We start from the raw sequence: 13993 nt of genomic DNA, 5'->3' as shown, positions 1-13993 counted from the left end.
AACATGGATGTAAACAATGTTAGACTCGAAATGTGTGCTGGCTCATTTGCGAGACCTCAAAGGCACCCACACTGTGTTGTGGTGAGAAACCCTGGATGCACTCTTAACATTGTCAAGACAACTCAACGGGGTACCTTTAAGATTAGATACTGATGCGTAAAAGATGGTATTGCAGTGTACTGCTTTTATATCAAAATAAATCATATTTGATTTAAATCTTTGGCACACTCCCATAGATCTGATCACAGTAATAAATAACATTTATTCATTACAAAAAACAAATAAATATCAATAACTTAATATATTCAAGATTTCATAAATACATCTCATATGCGTGATGTTTTGTGTAACTTATGTGCTGTACAGTAGACAGAGTGAGTTTGCTGAATGTGTGACTGTGACTGAGTATAGATGGGAATATCAAATCCCACATAGCCAAGCTGTAGGCTGTAAAGGAAGTCATAGAAGCTGTAACCGTGCCGAGGTAACTCTTAAAAGTAATTTCTCTGGGGTGAAAACTTGTGTAATGCCACTTCCTGTTTATTTACTCCTATACTGCTAAATCCAAGTCATAAATCACCACATGCCAAAAAAGCTTCTGTGAGTGAAATCAAAACAAAAGAAAAAACACTTAACATTATACCACTATAGAGTGGGAGTATAAAAAGTTTAAATTACACAAAGCCTGACAAGTTGCACTCCCTACACGCAGCCACATCTTCTGGCGGAGTGCTTCCTCACGGTGTGGTAAACCAGGCTGTCGTCCAGAAACGAGAGATCGTCGTCGAACGCTATTGGCCGACAGCAAGCCTGAGGGGGAACGTCTTTGGCGGGAAGCCTCCTGTTGTGAATGAGGTTGTAAAGGATTTTGTCGTAGTTTGTCTCTGACTTTCTGCACGGTCCTGAGCAGTACCTGAATATCATTTCCTCACTGGAGCGGTAGCCCAGACCGAGGTCAGACACGTTGAGGTGGATCTGCTTTAGCACGCAGCCCTGTCCTCTACCACCGCCTCTAATCTTCCCACCTGCGCCAGCACCTCTAGATCCCCCTTCTCTTCTGTTACTGTTTCGCTGGCTTGTCCTTTTTCTCTTTCTCCTTCTATGTCGGGTCCTGCTGTCAAAGTTATCTTTGGAGGGGGAAGAGATGGGGACGGCAGCGGCGGTGGTGCTGGTGGTGGAGGTAGATGAGGACACAGTGAGCGAGGAGGAGCGACGCATTCTACTGATGGTTACTTTGATGAAGTTCACCACATCTTCAAACTCATTTGGGAGGAGCTCCTCAGTGGTGTCTGAAACCAATTAAGAGACATGCATAAGGCTGGACAGAACACACTGTTTCACTTCTACACACCCCACTGGCTATTGAACACATGCAGTGCTGTGTCACTAAACTACACATGCACATCTTTAAATGATACAGAGGTCTCTTCTGTGGAGGCAATACTGATGGGGTGGATTTAGGTGTCTTACGAATGAGTCCCATTGTCACCAGACGCTTTTACGTTTAAGTGGGATTAAACAATGAAGACAACACAGCTATTATGTAGCCTCGTGGCACAAGTTACTTGATGGAAAATGAATTCCTAATTATTACCACTTGAAGTTATTCTTCTGAGGGGAAAAAAAGAGGCATTCATCTGCCAATAAACTGAGTATGATGAGACGTGTAACTGCAAAGGTTTTAAGACCATGATCAATCTGAATCAAATATTCGTTCAGCATAAAATAAAAGAAATTTTAAGTATAAGCAACTTAACTGGTGACCACTTACACATGTTTTCTATTTGTTGTTAGGTTTGCCAATTTTTGATTTTTTTTTCTCTTTCTGGTGGACACATCACCATCACGTCTTTAAGCAATTCACACAAATCTCATTGCAAATGACATATCGGGTTTGCGCACTTTCGCTACCCTCACATTTGTCTCCTCCAGCCAGCGTTTCGTCCCTGTTTGCGGTATCCGCGCGGCTCTTGCTCGTGGAAGAAACAGACAGGCCGATCTGAACGGGCGGGAGCTCGGGGGGACTCTCGGCGACGCGCCCTCTCCTCTTGGTGGACGTGGGCTGCTGCGGGCTCTGGAGCAGCGGGCTGGCGTAAACGGCACTCAGCAGTATCAAACAAGTGGTTAGACTATCCCATAACTTCATTGTCCACTTCAGTCCGACAGTAGGACATGGCGCGATGCAAAATCAACAGGTATCATCTGGCAAAAGCGCTCCACGGACGTGTAATAGTTAGACTCATCAGAGCTACTGCCAGTCCAAATGGTGGTAATCGACCGTGCGCACTGCAAACTGCACGCAATCACTCACATGCCAGCTGGACAGCGAAACGCAATGTGGCGCAACATTCAGGGCACAGACGCGCAAACGCAAATCAGCGGCTCCTCTCTGAAGTTGACTCCAAAACGGGTCCAACAACACTTTAACGATGAAAACCTTTTTTTTTCAGTCCTTCACTGTTTTCATTCAACACAGTTCCTGCTGCTGACTTCGGGCCATCTCTCTCACCATCAATCCTGACTGAGCTGCGAGGAAAAGCGAGAGAGCTGGGGAGTGCTGGTGACGTGCGACGGTCCATCCTCTGCTTCTTCCTGTCTCCACCCCATGCATGGGAACTATGCAGAAGGATGGAGGCCACAGACAAGACAGAAGCTGAAGTGTGGAGTTGGTGAGAGTTAAAGAGTTATATCACCAAGGAAATCCAGAAATGTGCCTCAGATGGGCGGGAGAAGTTCCATTCTTTCCGAACCAGAATCCCCATCCTGCTTTTCGACTTGGGTTGATATTGGACGGAAAACATTTTTCCAATTAGCCAGTCAAAACAGATCGAATAGATTGTGTCGCTCCTGATGAAGACCATGTGCTTGAAATCCCACAGTTCTCCACTTAATGTACTTCAGTGCTATTTAACTTCTAGAAGTTGATGTGACAACCCTTAGGCCAAGCATAACTGCGCCAGTAATTTCTTGTGTAAACCCTTTTCTCTCCCACATTAAGAGCTAAAATATGTCATTTTTAATCACGTTATGTCCGAGGAAAACTGTAGATTTCTCTTCCCATTTGTTCCTTTGTTGGTTTGTTTGAGGCAGATATTAAGAACTAATGGTCCAGTAGTCCAAAAGAACAGTTAAAAACAAATTGTCAAACATGTATGATTAGTAATTTTGTTTATAATTAATGCAGACATATGTGGATAAGCTAAGTGAGTGGAGTAAGTGGGTCAAGTTGCCTCCTCCACACTTCAGTGAAAATGCGGATAAGAGAAAGTCGGTTTTCATATCTGTTCGTTTGTTAGCTTATCCTTTTGAACATTATTATTAAGTGCATAAGGAACAGGGAGTTGATGAAAATCAGAATGATATCCAGTGACTTGATCTGAGAGCTTTATATGTGACGTGAAACACTCAGTGAAGCACTCAGACAGCTGTGATGCTTAAAAGCTCTTTAGTAAGGATAAATGTATAACGTAAACTGCATTTTCTTATATGATTCAAAGTCCAGATTGAAAATTTTTTTTTTTAAATTATAATGGGGTCAATAAATGCTTTAGTTGGATTCAAACAGCAATCCTTTGGCTCAAGTAACCTTAGAGGGTGTGTGTTTTATTGTCAGGGCTTACATTTTAAAGCAAATCTGCTTTGTTTCTTCACTATCATGCATAAGAACATGATGCTTAGAATATAAATTGCAGCCTTATTGTTCAGTTTCTCAGGTTTTTAAAAAAAATAATCATTGCAGATAAATTGTAATCCCCTGGTTTGGTACACACAAGGTTTTTCCAAAAGAACATCTTTCCATTTCCTCCATCCCAGGTAGGCCTTATAGTTTACAGCGGCCCATGAACAAGGCTGACGTGAAATACACTTATCCGAAGCAGCATATGCAGATGTGTAAACATGCGTACGGGTCCGTGCACCCTTGAACTGTAGTGTTTCATGATGAATCATGTCTGTGTCAGTGTATGCCTGCGACAGCCACATTGTATTGTAATCACTGGACTACAGTGAACATGCAAAAGCGATTTGAGCATCTGAGTATCCAGTAACTGTAAAGTCATGCACAATAACAATCTTCTTCCACTCGTGTTTTTAGAAGTTAGCCTACTAATTACTCAGAAGAGGCTTCCCTTTCCACTGACTTGCTCACTTAAATACCCTGTCCTCAAGCAATTACGCTCGTGCCAAGCAACAAATACATCAAACAGATGTTCATTTCCCTTCTTGAAAGGCATGGGGGCTGCTCTGTACTCAAATCTGTCAGCCATTTTGAGAGTTTAGTTCGACTCACATACAATAAGCTAATTGTGCCGTGTTATTCCACCCATCATTGCTGGCCGAGGTGAAACTGAGGCCCCAAAATGGCTCGTGATAGCAAAACTTGTTTTAAGTAAGAAGATATTATATTAATGTACTTAGATTTAAAATTTTAAGAAAAGACTGAGTAATATACTGGATAAAGGCATGTGTTGCTGTCTTAATGACCATTGTTTTCAGCTCAGTTTAGTTGTATAAGTTGAACTAATTCATGTCTCCTATATCAGTTTCTCTTCATAGGTTCCCTGTTGAATCCAGAATTGAATTTAAAATCCTTCTCTTCACATACAAATCACATACAAATCAAATTATGAATTATGCCACATTCAGAAGTTTGCAGATGACACGGCCATCATGGGGTGTATCTGGGATGATCAGGAAGAGGAGTACAGAAGTCTGGTGAGGAACTTTGTCGCATGGAGTCACACAAACCACCTGCAACTCAACACCTCAAAGACTAAGGAACTGGTTGTGGACTTCGGGAGGTCCAGACCAGGTCCACTGCCAGTTCAGATAGAGGGGGAGGAGGTGGAGGTGGTCAACAAGTACAAGTACCTCGGGCTGTGGGTGGACAATAAACTGGACTGGTCATGCAACACAGAGCACCTGTATAAAAAAGCCCAAAGCCGACTGTACTTCCTCAGGAGGCTGAGGTCTTTTAACATCTGCAGGAAGCTCCTGAGGATGTTTTACCAGTCGGTGGTTGCTGGAGTACTTTTCTATGCTGTGGTGTGCTGGGGGAGCAGCACAGCAAAGAAGGACTCATCCAGGCTGGAGAAACTGATCAGGAGGGCTAGCTCTGTGGTCGGCATGAAGCTGGACACTCTGGTGACAGTGGCAGAGAAAAGGACATTAAAGAAACTGCTGGACATTATGAACAATGCTGGGCATCCTCTGCACACGGCCATAAACAATCAGAAGAGTCTGTTCAGTGACAGGTTGCTTCTCCCCAAGACAAGAACTAACAGACTTAAAAACTCCTTTGTCCCACACGCCATCAGACTGTTTAACTCCTCTCTGGAGGGGAGAGGGAGGGGAAACAGGAGGACAAAGGAGGGGGGAACAACTAAGCTGTAGTGCCTCTTCACCTCACTGTACAATACCTTGTGCAATACTTTTTGTAAATAGTCAACAGTGCAATAGACTCAATACTTGAAATGTGCAATTCACTTGTATTTTTATTTTTTATTCCTATTTATTCTATTTATCCCCTTTGTATATTTTATTTATATTTGTCTCTGTATTTATATATGTGTGTGTGTGTGTATATATATATATATATATATATATAACAATTCTGTAACTGTAACTTCGGTCGTTGCTGTGCTTTTTGGAAGTCGAATTTCCCAGAGGAACCCACCCGAGGGATTAATAAAGTTCTATCTTATCTTATCTTATCTTAAATAGTATCATATCGCCCTAAGAGAGCCTGCAGCTTGCTTGTGGTTCCTTTGATATTTCAAAGTACAATAGGAGGTAGAGCCTTCAGGTTTCAGGCCCCTCTTCCGTGGAACCAGCTCCCAGTTTGGAACTGGGAGATGGACACCTCTCTGCTTTTAAGATTAGACTTAAAACACAGATAAAGCATATAGTTCGGGCCGGATCAGATGACTTTCTAACACAATAGGTCTTTTATTCTGTCTCTCTCCCCTCAATCTGCTGGAGGTTTCTTCCTGTTTCTTCCTGTTTAAAGGGTGTTTTTCTTTCCCACTGCCGCCAAGTCCTTGCTCATAGGAGTCATCTGATTGTGGGGGTTTCCTCTTTACCTTACAATATAAAGCACTCTGAGCTGACAGTTGTGATTTTTTGCTATAGAAATGAAATTGAATTGAAAACAATATTGACTTACATCCCATTTAATGTAATCCATCCATCCATCCATCCATCCATCCATCCATCCATCCATCCATCCATCCATCCATCATCTTCTTCTGCTTAACCAGGGCTGGGTCACAGGGGCAGCAGCGTAAGCAAAGAAGCCCAGACCTCCCTCTCCCCTGCCACCTCCTCCAGCCTTTCCGGTGGAACACCAAGGCGTTAGCTGATAAATATCCTCCTCCGGGTGGGACATACCCTGAACACCTCACCAAGGAGGCATCCTGATCAGATGCCTGAACCACCTCACCTGGCTCCTTTTGATGTGGATGAGCAGCGGCTCAACTCTGAGCCCCAGATGGCTAAACTCCTCACCCTATCTCTAAGGGAGAAAGCAGTCAAACTTCGGGAAAAGCTCATTTTCACTGCTTGTATCCGCAATCTCTTCTGCCCAAAGTTCCTGACCAACGCTGAAAGTGGGGATGTAGACTGACCAGTAAATTAAGAGCTTTGCTTTTACACTCAGCTCTCTCTTCACCACGATGAACCGCTATAGCGTCCACATCACTGCAGCTACTGCACCAATCTGTCTGTTTGTGAACAAGACCCCGAGCTATTTAAACTTCTCCACTTGGGGCAGGAACTTGTCACTGATACGGAGTGGGCACTCCACCTTTTCCAGCTGACGGCCTCAGACTTGGAGGTGCTGATTGTCATTCCTGCTGCTTTACACTCGGCTGTGAACTGCTCCAGTGTGAGGAGGAGGCTGTCACCAGATGAAGCCAGAGATGAGTGTCTGAGACCACCTAAGTGAAAGCCTTCTGCCAATTGGCTACGATAAAAATTATGAAGAGATTGGTGACAAAAGGCAGCCCTGGCGGAGTCCAACACCTATCAGAAATGAGTTATTGCCCTGTGGACTAAGCTCTTGCAAAGGTTGTATGAGGATTGTATGGCCCGTAGCAACAGGCCAGACACCCCAACTCCTCTGTCAGGACACCCAGAGGGACACGGTCGAATGCCTTGTCCACGTATCTCCAAATATAGATATTTGGAGATACTGTCTCAAAAGAAGAAAACAGGCCATGCATAAGTCAAAATTTCGCGTTGTCTTAAAATTTCAAGTTATTTTCTTAATTTTGGGTCATTTTCTCAAGAATTGAGTGAGTGAATTGAAACTGAGATCCCTAACTCTACTTTCTTTTTTAGGCAATTTACTTTACTGATTTAGGATACATGCTGGTGCAGAATCATTATTTAATTAGAGAATTACTATCTCTAAGATTGACAGGAGGTGGACAGGAAGTTGTCCTTCAATCTGTTTTTATGCATTTACAAGTAGTTTATTCTCCCACTTAAACAAAAGTTGTTGTTGTTGTTTTTTTGCTATAGCAGAGTTCTGTATCTTGTAACAAATACAAGATACTATTTGGTTATGTGTAAACATAACCAAATCGTTTTTAGTGCCTAGACCTAAACAAGCAATGCGTAAAAAACAAATTAAAAAAAGTGAAAAGTGAAAAGCAAAAAAAGCACAATGCCCCCAAAACAGCTGACAAACAAACTCTACTAGGACCTCTAAGATCTCCTGACACTGACTTTTTAGATATTTGAAGGAGCTCTGCTGTCACTCTAGGTGCAGCCAGTGGCATCAGAACCAAAGGACACCCTGTGTGTATCATTGTGACACCAACAGCATCTGACAGAACAGCTGTATCGGACACACTGTGACTGAAATATTTCATTAGCTATTTAATTAATTTTGGTAAACATACCCACGAGGACCAGATAATATTGACTTGTGCTGTTGGTGAGCCCCATATTTCATCTAGCTAAAACATTTTTTTCCCTAACATCTCCAGCATCAGCATTTTGTGTTTGTAGTTAATGTTAGCATGCTAGCACACTAAGATGATGTCTTACATGCTAAATATCAGCATCTTGCTCTGCTTGTGTAACAATGTTAGCATGCTTACATTACCTATGGGTTTAACGTGCTATTTAAAGTTAAAGTTTAGACTCACATAGTTGCCAACACTCATGTTTTATATATGTAAGGTAGATATACACTGATGGGGCAGGTTGTGTAGTTTCTTATTGCTAATGTATTCATGAGCATCCTTTAAACTCAATAAATGAGAGACGACCACTTCACTTTTCGTTCTCTTTATTTTGGAGATCACCATTAGACATTTCCAGAAATAAAAAAATGAATAAATAAATCAATAAAACCATACATCAGACATTTCATTGATCGAGTATTATGCAAATATATTTCAAGTTAAACTACACACTTTTGTTCTTCAAAACCAGCTCACCAGTTCTGTTAAATGTTTAGATTTCAGGTCAGCACAGAGAAGGAAAAGCTAAAAACACTTCAATTTTCACACTGAACACACTTCTGCACACTGATGAACAAACATCAGACACAACAACCACGTCAAAGTTAATTCAGTCTGCTGAATTAAACCTTTATTTTTTCACAAAATAGCCCGTGAATGAATGTAGCCCATAATTATCTTGCACTTATAGGAAGATTATAGAGGACTTTAATATTTCAAAGGACGTGCTACATTAGAGCTTGTTGCCCCATCCGAAATACAAACAAACAAAAAAATTTTCCCTGCTGGTGATGTTACATCTACTTGTACATTTGTGTGGTGTGTAAATCATTGAATAGGTTGTAAGAAGCACCCCCTTGGTGAGCCATTGCAGTGTTTAGAGAGTAATCTACACCATATGTAGTTCGGTGCTGCTGCAGCCTCAGGCTGCGAGCGATCAGACTACGGGAGCTGTGAATGTGGATGCTGTCTGCTGAGCTGAACCGCAGGGACTTGGCTCAGAAATGTTAAAGTAAGGTCAGTAACAGTTATTATGCTTAAGCAAATAAACCATTTACTCTGTAATTGTCTCCAGTTTTGTGACTGCGAGTTATTGTGAAATTGTTGTTTGCTGCAAAACCCAAACGTCTGACTGCATTTTGGAAGTTGGAATTTCAAGTACAGATATGAACCGGTGGAACAATGAACCCAGATGTTCTGGTTCTTTACACACTTGCATGCAGGAGTCTGATCCTGCCACTAGTGGACACTGTAAATCACTGCTATCCACATTAAATATGGTACACAATGTGCAAGTTTACAGCATATTTGTAAAACCCACACTTTGAGTATTCTCTTCTTTTCTTTGTTTTTTAATTATGATTTCCTGAAACATCTCGCAGACTCCTGAATGATCTCCTTTTCTGAAACACAAACAAACAAGCAAAAATCATATTCTGTTGTTGTAAAAATACAAGTAGTGTAATATAGTTCACCAAAAAAAAAAAAAAAAAAATCAAAAGTATATGCCTGATTAATTTTCCTACACATTTTTAATAAAACATGGCAATAAAACAATGCTTCAACAAGTGTAACTGATATAAATATGTAAAGGTGGATGATGACAGCACCCAGAGGTGTTGGGGAACTTAAAACTTTGTTTCTATTCAAAACCAAACTGAAATTAATTTGTATTGACATTTTAATGATCTTCATGGTGTGGTGAGAAAGAACCAATTAGTTCCTCTAAAACACGTCACGGTCTTTTGACTTCAGGGCAGCCTACTGTTTTTCTCATTAAGCTCCGCAATTTTCTAAACCACCAGTCTGGTTGATTTGCTTCTACAGATTAAAATGAAGAGTACGAAAAATAATTTCTTGGAACAAGGCTAATGTTAAGGCTATCTCGTCTCTTGTCTGTCATAGTCTGAGTCAGCCTGGTGAGAAAGAGAAAACTTACCTTGTTGATTAGTTAATATATTCATTAGGTTATTAACAAAACATTAATTGATGACAGTACTGAAAAATCTATGGCTTTGTTAGTGGCTGCTGCTGTTTTACTCTCATTTCTGTCTCTCTAACTCGGTGTTTTCCTGTGTATTTGCATTTGTCCAGGAGATGGAACCATTGAGTTCCTCACTGGGCCAAACAAAGTGAAACCTCACTATCCTCCCCAAGCTTGGTGATAGGCGTTTTAGGCTTTAGTGGCAATGTACAGTATAACTATCAAGTAGTTTGAAACTTTTATACTGATTTATAATGTCACAACTCGAAACCTCCTTTGGATTTTGCCTATAATTTCACTTCTTTCAGGACTGAACTAAATTGTGATCCTTGAGCCTCATTATGCAGACACCAGACTTTATTGCAGCTCAGCTTATTTTTTGCTGTTTACAAGCTCTACTTATCCCAACTGCCAACCCTGACACTGGTTAGGTTTGAAAAGAAGCTTTTGAATCATCTAAATCAAACTATTTTTTTTATTATGTCACAATGGAAATATAGTGCAGAGAATTAAGATTTCATTGATAATATTCCCACACAACCATAGGGTTCACAAAGAATTGCCCAAAACAGAGAAAATCTACAGTTCTATGGGCAAAACCTTGTTGATGTCAGAGGTTACAGGGGAACGGTCAGACTGCTTTAGAAGACACATGTGGACAACTTAAAAGAAAAGGCATTAACTCAGCTTAGATTATGGATTATTAGAGTGTGTATTATTTGGAGGCCTGTGATTCAGACTCGACGCATAATCAGTGATAAACTACATATTATGAAGGGAAATATGCACAGAATAAAGACCTGTTAACTCGTCAGAGTGTATATGTTGTTCTGATTGTGTTACAGAGCCACAACTTCGCTCATTAGAACTGAAGAAGCTTCTGAGATGAGAGGAAGTCCAGTTGCTTTTCTCTCTGAGCTCCTTAGATTACCATCACCTGGATGACTGAGACCCTACAAAGACATTCCTTTAAAAGGACTGCCACTGCTAACTGCATGCAAGACTTAGTCAGCTGTCCTCTTTGAGTGAGATATGAGAGAGGTATAGGCTTTGCAGTGGTATATCGGTGCAAAATTTGCCTCTTTGTCATCATTTCTTTTTGTCGGCATGCATACCTGGTCCAGCGTGAGCTCGCTTTGACGTTGTCAGAAATGTAAAATGTAAAAAGGTCATTTCTTCCATCTTTGACAGCCCTCTTTGTTACATAAAGTGTGGGCTGGAAGTAAGTAACATACGACGTAAATGTCAAATAATTTAAAACTGTGTCACCTCTCCATAACTGCATTATTTTCTAAGTTGGCAGAGTGGTGTATTTTCTCTTATGCACAATCAAAACACAAACAAATTAATTAAAAATTCAATCACTGAATTAAAACTGAGCAGTAAAGTAGGTTGTCAACTTGTTGTTTTGTCCGCATGTTGAAGTGTCTGTGGGAAAGATACCGTGTGAGTTGATGCATGATAGGTAGAAAGGATTTAAGGCAATAAAGAACTGCATGGATGTGCATAAATGGGAGAGGGTAGCTGTTAGTCTAAAAGCACTTTGAGCAGAAAAGCATATGTCTCATATAAGTCACAGTCCATTTATCATTTACAGGTCCCCTTTTGCATGAACACGGTTATAAAATTCCTCAGTTCTAGACCCATAGGCTGTGTCTGCCTGCACGTTTACATCACGGCTTCACACAGAACCATTTTCAGGGCAACTGTTAAATCTGATCGTGAGACCTCACAAAAATGGAAAAAGCTGAGTGAAGATTGGTGACCAGCTGAAAGTCATTAGAAAGACGGTCTCAGCGGTAATCAGGAGGTGTAGAACAAGCCATCAAAGCCATAGCCACAAAATGACACCGCTGACAAAAACACAGACGGGCAAGTGATTCACACTTAGCACAAGAGTTTAGGTGAGATTTTGGACAACTTCTGAAGATTATCCAAGTTACAGATACACTTGCTTGCAAGAGCAAGAACACATAAATATAAAAAGATATATTTTGGGAAAATAAGAGCACTTATTCATCTCAAATGGGTTCCAGTGTGTGTGCCACAAATCAACACAGCCATAACAAATGTAGTCATAGTATAGAGGTGGTAGTGGTGTTGAATAGATGGCATTTATAGATTGCACCAGGAGTGCCTGTGGCCTTACCAAAATACCAGCTGACCAGATTAGTCTCCAGAAGCTCACCAGAAGAGGAGGATTGCAGCATGATAATGACCCAAAGCACTTTGGCAAATATATATGAGCATTTTAAAAGGGGAAAAAAATCTAAAAACTGAAAAAAAAAGGCCCTTTGGCAATACACTGAAACCCAGATTTCACCCAAAACTGTAAGCTGAGCAAGTATACTACCTGACTTGAATCTAATGGAATATATTTTTGGCATTTTGAAGATAAATGTAGAGTGGCATATCCCCTACAGAAAGGGGCAGCTGAAAATATTTGTAAAGCATCTTTCCTAAAACCTGCGCAAGGCTGGTATCCTCCTTCCCAAAGAAGACTGAGCCTTCATGACAAATAAACATAGCTATATGAAGTATTAGATAAAAACAAAAGATATAAAGGTGCATTTGTATTGTTGCAATAGCACAAAAATAAACCTAGATGTAACAAAATTACTACAAGGTGGTATAGTTTTTAATTATGTGACATTTAATACACAGGGACCTCACTTCTGTTGTACATTGTGTTATAAAACCGGTCAGAAAGTTAACACTTGGGTGCAGTGCAGTAATTTTCATTTTTGATGACAAACAGTTAAAATTCCATCTACCAAAGTCTGAACTGAGCTCTACCTTGTTGCTGAGAGCATACAATCAATATTCCCATACTGACTGAGTGAATAAGAACTGCTGATTTGTTGTAAGGTCTGCTTGCTCTTTTTGAACTTCTACTAAAACAACTGTGGGCAGCTGTGGCTTGATATTCTCAGATTTTTTGTTTTGGTTTCTTTTCATGTTAAATTGCCCTTGGGCAATACACCGAACCCCAGGTTGCTCCCAACAGTCAGTCAGCAGCCAACCAACCAACGTAGACGAAAAAATCCTGTGTCTGCAGGTTACTAACCCTTAATGAGTCTTGGCTATTACTGTAATATTGCTTCTACAATTCCAGGTGTCTGGGACTCCTTTTAAAATGATGAACTGTGTGTGGAATTATATCAGGTCAGAAATGTATATATGCTCATCATGGTATGAATGTCAGGGTAATTTGGGGCTTCTAATGATTTCTTTGAACTGTTGTTTCTCCAGGGTGGAATGACTGTACGCCATACATCTTTAATAACTTTAAAAAACAGGAACTAGGTGCACGCAACTTTGAATTTATGTTGGATTTTCTCTAATTGACATACGGTATACCTGCAAGCTCAAATATATGCATACACCCCCACTAATATTTGGTTAAATATACGTTAAGTTGCATCTTGGCCAACTGCCTTTGTAATATAATTCTGGCATTTGATGGCACTTCTTGGCAGAATTAGTAGAGTTTATGTAAATTTATGGCTTTCTTGACATGGACCCAGTTTTTAAGCATAGTCCCTAAATTTTCAACAGGGTTGAGGTTGGAGCTTTGGGATGAAGCTTAGTGTTTGCCTGCTTTATCCTTTCCAAAGCCAGTTTTGATGTGTGTTGGGAGCGTTGTACCAATGGCAGCAAAACAGCCCAACATCACGATGCTACCACCGACGTGCTTGACAGCTGGTGCAATGTTCTGAGGTTTAAAAGCCTCTCCTTCAATACTCCAAACATCCCGTTTGTCACTGAGGCCAAACAACTCAGTCTTTGTCTTGTCTGAACACATAACCTTTATCCAGAAGGCACCTAGCTTGTCCATGTGGACAACTGCAAATTTCATTAAACCTTGAAGGTCATTTGGCTCAGGGGCTTCTTTCTTGGTCAACACCCTTTCAGTTCATGGTGACGGACTTCACTGTAGACGGTGATGCTAGTGTGTCAGCAGTTTCCAGTTCATGGGAGGCTTGAGCCTAACTAATTTCCTCTTATTTGAGGGTGACAGTTTGGGCTTCTTCCAGAC

At 40.8% G+C, this 13993-nt stretch overlaps 1 protein-coding gene across 1 annotated transcript; it reads right to left on the bottom strand.

Annotated features, from left to right (window-relative positions):
* Positions 1-242: 242 nt before the first annotated feature.
* On the bottom strand, positions 243-2305 carry gdnfb (glial cell derived neurotrophic factor b). Its single transcript, XM_085474176.1, has 2 exons — positions 1918-2305; positions 243-1289 (listed from the first exon to the last, which is right to left on the bottom strand). The coding sequence occupies exons 1-2, from the start codon at positions 2144-2146 to the stop codon at positions 703-705; spliced, it is 816 nt and encodes a 271-aa protein (XP_085330302.1). The 5' UTR covers positions 2147-2305; the 3' UTR covers positions 243-702.
* Positions 2306-13993: the final 11688 nt, after the last annotated feature.

This window comes from Copadichromis virginalis, linkage group LG12 (genome assembly GCF_057382275.1).
Source record: "Copadichromis virginalis isolate Kocher_CV1m ecotype Utaka linkage group LG12, C_Virginalis_male_GT1.1, whole genome shotgun sequence".
Lineage (NCBI taxonomy): Eukaryota > Metazoa > Chordata > Actinopteri > Cichliformes > Cichlidae > Copadichromis > Copadichromis virginalis.
The sequence above is the reverse complement of the archived record's forward strand: the minus strand, read 5'-3'. Positions and strand labels throughout refer to the sequence as shown.

Coding starts and splice junctions, on each gene's coding strand:
- gdnfb (XM_085474176.1), bottom strand. CDS start 2,146: ATGAAGTTATGGGATAGTCTAACCACTTGTTTGATACTGCTGAGTGCC. Junction 1,290..1,917: donor GCTGGCTGGAGGAGACAAAT/GTGAGGGTAGCG, acceptor AATTGGTTTCAG/ACACCACTGAGGAGCTCCTC.